The sequence below is a fragment of the Petaurus breviceps genome, unplaced genomic scaffold (genome assembly GCF_028583685.1).
Source record: "Petaurus breviceps papuanus isolate PSGF00001 unplaced genomic scaffold, PetGlider_PUasm1.0 115, whole genome shotgun sequence".
In the NCBI taxonomy this organism is placed as follows: domain Eukaryota; kingdom Metazoa; phylum Chordata; class Mammalia; order Diprotodontia; family Petauridae; genus Petaurus; species Petaurus breviceps.
This window is the reverse complement of record NW_027185612.1, coordinates 1,765,138-1,776,294: the sequence shown is the minus strand read 5'-3', so window position 1 is coordinate 1,776,294 and position 11,157 is coordinate 1,765,138. Positions and strand designations below refer to the sequence as shown.

General features: G+C 39.4%; 1 protein-coding gene across 1 annotated transcript in view; it reads right to left on the bottom strand.

Annotated features, from left to right (window-relative positions):
• Positions 1 to 2,510: 2,510 nt before the first annotated feature.
• The window catches only part of LOC138158602 (GTPase IMAP family member 8-like), a 63,946-nt gene continuing 55,299 nt past the window's right edge, over positions 2,511 to 11,157 (bottom strand). Inside the window, exons 3-4 of the mRNA XM_069084693.1 lie at positions 10,987 to 11,146; positions 2,511 to 7,935 (exon numbers count right to left, since the gene is read on the bottom strand). Coding sequence (XP_068940794.1) covers positions 7,238 to 7,935; positions 10,987 to 11,146 — 858 coding nt within the window. The 3' untranslated portion in view covers positions 2,511 to 7,237. The remainder of the gene's footprint in view (positions 7,936 to 10,986; positions 11,147 to 11,157) is intronic.

Genomic DNA, 11,157 nt, shown 5'->3' with positions numbered 1-11,157 from the left:
GATTATATTTCCCTTCATCCTATCCCTCCCTGGACTTGTTCTATTCTCTACTTTGACCCTGTCCCCTTTCAGTTATGTGTGCTTCCAACTTCCCTCCCCCTCAACCTGCCCTCTCCTCCATCATCCCCCCTCTCATCCCTTTTCCCTCTACTCTCCTGTAGGGCAAAATACCCTATGCCATTCCCTCCCTAAGCCAAATTCAATGAGAGTATGGTTGACCCATTCCCTTTTCCCTTCCTCTTCTTCCCCTCCATTGTAACAGTTTTCCCTTGCCTCTTCTATAGGAATAATTTACCCCATTCTGTCTCTCTCCATTCTGTGTCTCCCCATCTCCTTGCATTGTATTCCTCTCTCACCTCTCAATTTCACCTTTTAAGTATCATCCCTTCCTATTCAACTGGCCTTGACCCTCTGTCTATGTATACCTGTACACATATATATGCACACTCACATATGTATTCATATGCCCATATACCCTCCTATGTAGACATATGTATGTATGTATATTCACATATATGTATATGTATATATTTACATTCCCTTCAACTATTCTCATACTTAGAAATGTTTCATATGTTACAATGATTGTTTTTCCATGTAGGGATGTAAATAGTTCAACTTTGATAAGTTGATTCCTTGTGATTTCTTTTTCCTGTTAACCTTCACATGCTTCTCTTGCTTTTTGTATCTGAATGTCAAATAATCTATTCAACTCTGGTTTTTCATCAAGAATGCTTGAAAGTCCTCTATTCCAATGAATGACAATATTTTCCCCTGAAACATGACATTCACTTTTGCTGGGTAGGTGATTCATGGTTTTAATCCCAGCTCCTTTGCCCTTTGGAATATCATATTCTAAGCCCTTTGTTCCCTTGAGGTAGAAGCTGTCAGATCCTGTGTTATCCTAATTGTGTTTCCACAATATTCAAATTGCTTCTTCTTGGCTGCTTGTAATATTTTCTCCTTGATCTGGGAACTCCAGAACCTGGCTATAATATTCCTAGGAATTTTCTTTTGGGGATCTTTTTCAAGAGGTGATCAGTGGATTCTTTCAACTTCTATTTTGCCCTCTGGTTCTAACACATCAGGGCAATTTTCCTGGAGAATTTCTTGAAGGATGATTTCTAGGTTCTTTTTTTTATCATGGCTTTCAGGTAGTCCAATAATTTTGAAATGATCTCTCCTGGATCTTTTTTCCAGGTCATTGGTTGTTCCAATGAGATATTTCATATTGACTTCTATTTTTTCATTCTTTTGGATCTGTTTAATAATATCTTGATTTCTCATAAAGTCACTAGCTTCCGTTTGCTCCAAACTAATTCTGAAAGAATTATTCTCTTCAGTGAGCTTTTGAGATTCTCTTTCCATCTGGCAAATTCAGATTTTTAAGGCATTTTTCTCCTCATTGGCTTTTTGAGCTCCTTTTGCCATTTTGGTTAGTCTATTTTTTTAAGATGTTATTTTCTTCAGTCAGGTTGTTGACTCTCATTTCATGATTTTCTTCCATCATTATCATTTCTCTTCCCAATTTTTCCTCTACTTCTCTTAAATGGTTTTCAAAATCCTTCTTAAGTTCCTCTGTGGCCTGTAACCAGTTCATTTTTTTTCTTGGAAGCTTTTGGTGCAGGAGTTCTGACTTCACTGACTTCCTCCTGTTCCATGCTTTGATCCTTTTTGTCCCCAAAAACGAGTCCAAAATTGGATTGCTGTGTTTCCTTTGCTTTCTTTGCTTGCTCATGTTGCTACTCCATTACTTGACTTTTGAGTTTTATGCCACAGTAGAACTCTGCTTCCTTAGAGGAAAGCTTTGTCCCAAATTGCTGGGCTTTTCTCACCTGCTGGAGCTATTAGTTGGGTTCCCCCTCAGAAGCCTCCACTGGCTCTGGCAATGTGGTCATGTACCCCAGGACCTCCACCCTAGACAGCAATCCAGATACAAGCAAGTTAAAGCAAGAGCAACTACCCCTCAGATTGGTTGCTTGGTCTGCCTGCGATCTACAGGCCAGGAGCTCTGAAGCAGCCAGGTGCCTCAGCTGCTTCTCCCTCCAGGGGGTGGCCAGACCTCACTCCCAGACTCCCTGTTCCCAAAGTCTACACTGCACTGATCTCTCCTTTGTCTTTGGCATTTATAGGCTGATGATTCTGGAAACAGCCATAGCTGCTGGTGATCTATTCTCCCAGTGTCCGCCTAGCTGTGGCTGGTCAGGCTGCCCTGAGCCTAGAACCTCAGACTCATGCAGTGCTGGGCTCTGCTCCTAGCAGGCTGCAATTGACCCTTCCTGCCAGTCTGTTGGGCTGTCTTCAGTGTGAGGTTTGTTTCTCTCTGTCACTTTGTGGCTTCTGTAGCCTTAAAGTTTGTGTAGAATAATTTTTATAGGTATTTGAGGTGGTTATGGGGGGAGTGCATGGAGTCTTCCTTCATCTATGCTGCCATCTTGGCTCCATCCTTTATTTTATTTGTTCTTATAGGTACCATTTCTTATATTTTTCCATTAGAAATAACGTAGCTCTTGATTTTAAATGTTTTTATTATATTATAAAAATATCATTCTTTTCCTATTCATTTTAGCACATTTTTTCAAACACCAGTGAGCATTGTATTTGGTTGCAGGCTTTTTCCCATGTCTATTGAAATAATGGAATTTTTATTAGGAAAATTATTGTGTTTAGAGTTTTCTTAATGTCAAACCATCCTTGAATTTTTGGTATTACTCCAACCTAGCACTACTAATACTGTTATAACTTTTTCATTAATATTTCACTTAAAAATTTTGCATCTGTGTTCATTAGTAATGGTGTAGAATAGTTTTCTTTCTCCACTTTATTATAACAATAGTTATCAGTTTAGCTAAAAATAATAGATATAAGGGTAGAAGGCTTGCAAAATACTTTACACGTATTATCTCATTTGCTCCACACAAAGATCCTATAAGCTAAGTGCTATAATGATTCCCATTTTATAGCTGAGGAAATTGAGGCTGAGAGAGATCAACTGACTTGCCTAGGGTCACACAACTAGTAAGTGTCTGAAGGAAGGATTTAAACTCAAGTCTTTCTAATTCCAGGTTCCATGCACCATCCACTATGCAATCCAGTTGCCTCAATGAAATGGGGCTCAGAAGGCATAGCCTCATAGGAGTTTGATAAGTTACGGTCTTTCTCTGTTTTTATAAACAGCTTAGAGTTTGTTCTTTAAATATTTTATTGAATTCATTTGAAAATTGATCTGCACTAGGATTTTATTTTTAGACTTGCTCAAACACCCTTTTTTGAAGTTAAGTGCTATATTTCATGTTTTGTTAATCTGGGAAGTTTATATTTTTGTAAGTATTCATGTAATTTGATTTCAGTTTGCTGGCATGTAGTGAGTACACTCGTTTCTAATGATTTCCTTTAAATTCTCCTTTTGCATTATTTTGGCAGTATGCATGGTTCTCTCTCTCTCTTATTCTCTCTCTCTCTTTCTCTCTCATACATGATGGTTTATCTATTTTACTGATAAATTTACCTTTATTCATCAGCTCAATAGTCCTTTGCTTTCAAATTATTTAACTTTTCTTTGATTTTCCTGATCCCATGATTTTTATTTTCCTGCTTTTGATATTGTTAATTTGCTTCTTATCCAGGATTTGTGGGTGCAGAATCAATTGATAGTTCCTTTCTCTTTTTTTTAATTATGTGAAAAAGAGGCCAAAGCTAAGATTCACCTTCTAAGGCATAGAAAGACGCTCAATATTTGGTCAACCAAATTACATATTTTTCCTTCAAAAAATATATACATTTAGTTACTTCCACTCAGTTTATTTCATAGAGAAGGGGACAGTTTCTATTATGATTCCCATACCACACAATGAAATATCCTTAAGTTCCTTGAAAATTATAATAGGGAATACTCAGTCCCAAATCTCATTCAAACCAACCCTAAAAAATGTTACCCTCCTCAAGATGGCAGAAACAACAATGGGAGATTAGAATCCAATGGATAGAATCAAGGGAGGTGGATGCTGGCCATCAGAACAAGTGACTTTGGGCGGAGATAATTAGGATTGCACCCCACTTGGTTTGGTTTCTAGTGAGGCCTCATTTAGTCCCTTCTGGACTCTGGGAAGCTGGGGGCTCATAGTGTGGTTTCTTTTCAGGGCAAACATATGAGCCAGGAAACTAGCACTGGTCTTCCAGACCCTGGCTTACAGCTGTCACCTTGTAGAACAACAACAACAACAAAAACCAGGAAAAAATCCTTCATTGATTTGCTTAGATTTCATACATAAATGAGTATCATTCTCCATACATAAATGAGCATGATATTCTACAGACCCAGAGGGGTGCAGGTGTGAAGAGAAAAAGTCTTCAGGAAAACTGGTCTGAGGAGAGTTAGGGCCTCAGTGACATCTACCTTATTTCAAAGAAGAAAATCTCTACCACTTGGGCTCAGATGACTCCATATTCCCACCATATGGTGATTCTTCCCTTCTGGAACCAATGCTGCTTCCTGTCTTCCCAATCTTCCTTCCTCTTGCTGCTCAGCCATGCCCTTGTCATCCACTGAAGTTCTGCCTTGAGCCACTGCTCATCATCTTTACCACTGTCACCTCCTAAGACGTCATTAGCTGGAGCTCTCCATCTGCAGCTGTCGTTCGCTGAAGCTGCACCCTATTTTTACTCTCTACCTCCAAAGCTGTCTTCTTGTGTTTCTCCACTGCACTGCTCCTGCCATCCACCACATCCCCTCCATTCTGCCCTTTCTCTGGCTTCTTAAGTACCTCCCACTGAATTAAGATAAGGGCTAAATCCCTAAGAGCTTCTTGGTTTTCCTGCTGCATATAGCTCTGGAAAAGTGTCCTTGCTTCCACTGAGTGAGACCACCCTGTCTGGGCTCCCAGAGGTTGGTCAATATAATTTCATCTCTGTCTTTGCTTGCTTGGTTTCACTTTACTGAGCATGTCCTCCTAGGTGATGTTGCTCAGGTGGCTACAATCTATTAATTATTCCTCTAATTGAAAAGTTACTAACCTTTACTTTTGACTGAGTCAGACTGAATTCAATCAACCTTTTCCCTTTTGGGGTATAGGCAGAGTGTCCTGAATGCCTCTACAGAACCTTCTACTGAGGTTAGAGGGACAACACATGTCCCTCCTCACTTGCCCCTTTAATTTTTGTCATGGCCCAGCTATGACAATTCTCTTAAATGGTAATGAGCCTCAAGAAGTTACTAGGGAATGTGAAGGGAAAGGTACATTTTGGTGGACTGTACCACCAAAGCATTACCCTCTTATCTATCCCAAAGTGGAATAGATATCTCAGAACACATCTCCTTGATTCCTGTCAGGAGAGGAGAAAGAAGTTTGGGGGCAGAAAAATATCACTGGACTAGAACTATATTTGTACCCCACCTAAAATAGGTTTAGTCTATGGAAAATTATTTTTAGTTTCAAGCTAAGCTCCTAGTTGGTATTGCTGGAGTACAGGCTCTGGAAAACCCCTTGAACTCTCCTTGAATTTCCCCACTTGATATGGCATTTGCCTGAGGCATATACCCATCTCAGTCAACTGACCTTTTATTTTCTGTACCTGGTCCCACAACAGACCTCCAGTTCTTGATCCTATCTAGACCCCATTCTCCATTGGCCATGTGGTCATGGTCCAGGTCCCTGGAATTCTGGGACCTTCTAATGTCACCTCACAGTCACAGTAACCTATTGGCCATTCCCATCAAGATCCTCCCTAGACCCCTCCTCCCCATCACCTTAGACTACTTGGCCACTCCCAGATCCTTCCTACAGCCTTTCTTTATATAAAATCTATCTTTTTTCCATTAAAGTGCTCAGATTCAATTTCGCTTATTTACATTAGAGATATAAATGCTCAGATTCCTAAAGAGTCTGGCCAGTATGATGGATTTTTAATAAATCTTGTTTTTATTTGGTTGAAAGAAGGCTTGGGTTTAATTCATTTGAACAGGACCTGCATGATGCTATTTTGGGTTCCTAGCACCCCTAAGCTCCAGCTCCTCTATATTTCAATAGTATCATTTAACAGGGAAGGAATTTTCCAAAGTATATATCCAAAAACTTGATTCAGTTTCCACCAAATATCTGTTCCACAAAGAACACACAAAGAAGGTTGCTATTTAAGCTGACAGAAAATAGAAATCAGAGAAAGTATACATATGAAAATACATAACAACACAAAATTAGAATAACTGAGCTCTGCCTTTGGGAGTGAGGTATTGTGTGTGTGAGTGTGTGAGCGTGTGTGTGTGTTTGTGTGTGTGTGTACACACATGTGTGTGTCTCAGATCTCACCCAATGGGAAACTCTCCAAAATTTTTGTGTAGCAAACTGGGGACATGGACAAGATTAAAGTTACCAGGTCCTCTCCATGCCAGCTGCTTCCCAGTCTTTCTCTCCCTTCATAGACTTAAAAGGAGGCTGGAATCCCAAGTCTTCTTCTCTTGAAACTGGAAGCCAGAAGACACATTCCCTCTTCTCCCAAGCTCTCAGGAGCTCTATCTTTCATGCAGGCGTGGAGCATTAAGTAATCAATCTCCACCTAAGAGAAGAGTCTTATGCAAATGAACTTTGAGTCACAGGTTATGCTAATATAAATCATAACCCAACACAAAAGAGGAATCAAAGCCTCTATTTACATTAAAATGTTCCTTCCAGGAGATACTCTTCTCTGTCCACACATTTGCCACACTGTGTTCCCCATGATCTGCTTGGTCTAAGTCAGTCATATTGTGATGATTTCTAACCCCCATAGAACAGTTCTCAACTTGAAGAAGAAAAATTAGCCTCTATAATCAAAGTATTTCTTCATTACTGGTGCCTCAGATACGTCCCTCTGTTCACTTTCCTTTGCCCTGAAAACACCCACACATCTCTTCCTTCTTGATTATCTCACTGAACATTTTAGTGTTCCTTCCTTGGTTGGCTTTCGGATACTTGAGTTCTTTTCAAATGGTTACTGCCTTGCCACTTGTACCTTCATGCATGTCCACACTCTTTCCAAATTACCTGACAGCCACTCACCACCTTGTTTTGACTCTTAGCCTGCTTCCTCAAAACTTGCTTCAATTTCTCACCCTCTATTTACAATTTGCTGCTAGCCACATCCCAGCATTATAATTAACCAATACATCCATCTAGCTGATTGTCCCCAAGAATGCCCTCACCATATGTCCTGAGGCACTTCTTATTTTGTGGGTCATCAGGTACAGCAAGAACCAATTGGATCATGAAAAAATGAAACTCTTCTTGCATACCCATGTCTCCCTCTTGGACAAACTTTTCTCCTTGAATTCTTCAATCCTTCTGGCATAAGTCTGAGGTTCATCACTGTCAGGATAGCCTTGGCCTCCATGACTCTGGATCAGTTTTTCCACCATTTCCAAAAGCTCATTGACCTGCTTTTCCTGGTCTATACCACTTTCTTTGTTGTTAAAAGCAAAATATCTTCCTCCACATTGTTTAATTAGTTTCTTAAGAGACCGATTACCTGAAGCCTTGACATAATCATCCAGTGTCTCAGTACCTAGGTCTTCTTTCCTGGTGAAGAGCACAATCATGTACTCAGTGATCTCTTTTCCAAATATGGCTTCTAGTTCCCTAATGTTCTTCTCATCTTCTTGAGTGAACCGGCCCAGCTGAACCACCAGAATGAAGACTTTGGCTCCTGGAGATAGGCAGAGGCTTTGAAAGGCTTCTTCCCCTAGTTTAGAAAGAAGATCTTCACTAGCCAGGGTGAGGTCAAAGGGTGGAGTATCGACAACTGTAATAATCTTCCCTCTCCAGGTCCTGTCCTTGTTCTGACAGGTCTTAGTGACTGTTTCTCCTTCAAGTTTGGCTACAAAACTATGCTCCCCAATAATGGTGTTCCCAGTGGAGCTCTTCCCAGTCCCACTTTTCCCTACAAGGATGAGGCTCAGGATATCTGTGGGAAGAAACATGAAAGATTAACAACATGTCCTCATTGGAATTGCTACTGTTCATGTGTTCTCTATTTGTCATATGCTGTTTTCCTGGTCCAGTTTAAGTGTCTCCTCTAATCTCTTTCTCTGGCTAAAAATAAACTCTCCTATTTTAAACATAATGTTAACACTTGATGAGCAACCAGTCCTAGGACTATATACACACACACATATATACATACACACATGTATAGATATATACATCCATACATACACACATGTACACATATACACAGATATGTACACACACACACACACACACACACACACACACACATATATATATATATATATATATATATATATATATATATATATGGAAAGAGAGTGGGGGGCAAACCTATATCTCAAGGCCCTCTGAAGCTTAGAGAGTCAACTTCTACCTCAGCAACAAACCAAAATGTCTTTATGCCCCCACTAAGCAGTAAGCAGACAGGAAAGAGCCCCAGAATGTAGCTGCACATGCTCTTAAGTGGAGAGTTGGACCCCTCCATTTAACATTATGCTCCTCTAGAAACAGACTCACCAAATGTTCATGCTCTAGGGACTGGGGCCTCATTGTTCAGCTCCATGTTACACAAACAGTAACAAATTCCTTCTCATTCAATGTAATTCAAGAAATAGGATGATCTAAATAACTCAATACTGCTATGCCCTATCTAACATAGTCAGGTTAAGCAGCATTACAAGGGAGTTCCAAAGGAACAGTTGACACGCTGGCTCATTATATTTGCTTTCTTATAGTGAGGTTTGGTCATGACCTGTTAATTATGTTACTACAAAATATTTTGTTGAAATAACAATATAAGGTGTGCCTATATCTTGGTTATCTGAGAGTGATTATAAATATGCCACCTGCATATTACCAGTTTTTATAAAATTAGAATGCAGCAAGATATACTGCAGTGAAAACCATGTTAAACATAATTGAAATTATTTCTTGATTCATTTAAGTATCATTAGTAGAAAATATCAGCTATTTTATACTACACACAACAAAAAAATGAACTTGAGTACCCTAGTTGTTGAAATTACAGATAAAAAAGAATTTTCCATACATGTATTCTTTTATCTTGTTTTTCCTTATGCCTATATACTAGGCAGCATGTGTCTCTCATCTATTAAATTCCTCCTGAAGATTCCTTAATTATTGGTTGTTATGAAATCATCATAATTTACCCTGAAGGAAATTAGAGAGAATTCTTCCCACAGTCTCCTGGTAGGAAACTGTCACATTACAATCCCCAAAACTTCAAGTCTTGCTTCAGAAGGTGATTATTATTTCCTTTCTCTTTTAGAGTTCCTATACTGTTAGAGAATTACAATTGCAAACACTATTTTATATTACTGGATCACAGGGAAATTGGAGGTCTCTGCCTCTATGGTAAGTCAATGTGATATCACAGAAAAAAACTTAGACTTCCCAAAGACCCAAAGATGAAGCACAGCACCTACTTCTTCCCAGATAAATTTAAAATGCAGAATGAGACATACATTGTTGGACTTGGCCAATGTGACAATTTATTTTGTTGAATTATGCATATTTGTTATGAAGGTTTTTAAGTATTCAAACTGTTTGGGAGGGGTAGTAAAAGAGAGAGATAATGAATGTAAAATAAAAATAAATCAACTTAAAAAAAAAGGAATCTGCTGGAGCTGGCAATTTAGAGATAGTCTTACCAAATAAGCCGGTTTTCTTTTGATGAATTTCACTCCCATTTATACATTTATGAAAAATAAGGGGATAAAACAACCCATGGGAATAGCCAAATTCCTCTCCCTTTGAAGAATGAAAATGGAAATTAAAGAGATTGGTCCAAGATCAGTGTCTGAGGATCCCAAAGTACATGAGGCTATGCTGGGTGCTACAGATAGTACAACCCATACTCATGGAACCTGTCCACCCAAAGCTTCAGGTCCTAAGGAAAGTGCAGCTAGACCTTCATAAATGTTCCTGCTGGTCCCATCTGAGAAGGGTATGGGAATGACAAGAGGTGGGTGCTCTGTTTCATCTTTAGTCCTTTGTGGTGTCTCCATTTCTTTCTGCAATATTACCTTGCCTTACCATATTACCAAATCTGCTTCCCATTGGAGGTGTTTCCTGGAATTACTTCTACATTGATTGTCCTCATTTGATTCTCTGTGAGGGGCTCTCAGATGTGGCAGGAGCTCCCAATGACTCCACAAGGGATGACTGAGATTCTAAACACCACTGTCCTCCTGAGTTCAGTACTTTAGGGACAGTGCTCTGTAGTCTAAGTATCTGCCAGGCTAGTCCCCTAATTTTTTTAATATGGAAATCGAGGCCCCAAAAGGAAAAGTGACTTGTTTAATTTCCCATCTCCTTTCAGTGACAGAGGCAAGTGCCAGTTGTCACATCTTCTCATTTAGTCTGAGGTCTAATGAAAGTAGTGCCCCAGAACCTCATAAAGGTAACATTCCAGGAAATGACAGTGGAAATTCCAAGGCACAATTCTTGGAAAGGATGCTGTCCCAAGTCAAAAGGTCAGTGTAATCATCAGGCAAGGTAAGGTGGGGGAAAGAGCTGTGAATATGGAGCTGAGAAATCTTCCTGCTCATATTTATTCTACAGCTTACTGCCTGTGTGACTTTGAGTGAAGTCTTTAAATTGTCTTTACTTCAGTTTCTGTGTCTGACATAAAAGACAGAAATATAATGGCAACTTTCCAGTCTCTATGGAATCTTTGGGAGCATAACTCAAATCATGGATATGCAATGCATATATACATGTGCATGGGGGGTGTATACACCCATATAATACACAATAAAGGCAATAGTAGTGGAAATAGCACAGAACAGAAATCAGAGGATACTTCTACTTATGGCTATGTGACTTTGGGCAAGTCAGCTAATCTCTCTAGTGGTCAGTTGTTCATCTCTAAAAATGAAGGGCTAAAATGGATCCTTTTTTTAATCCCATTGTAAATTCTTTTTGGAGTTAAAAGCATGAGAGATTATTAAGAACAATGTAATGCTTAGGTTCAGGTTCTTACCTTCCTTTCTAGGATATCTGGTAGGTTTGGTAGTATCTGCCTCAGAATCTGTAGCATTTTTTTGCTTTTCTCCACTCACATTAAACTCAGCATAGCACTGGCCACCTTTCTCATTTATCAACAGTTCAATCTGTTCAATCAGACCCTGAACCTGAGTATTCTGTTCTTCCC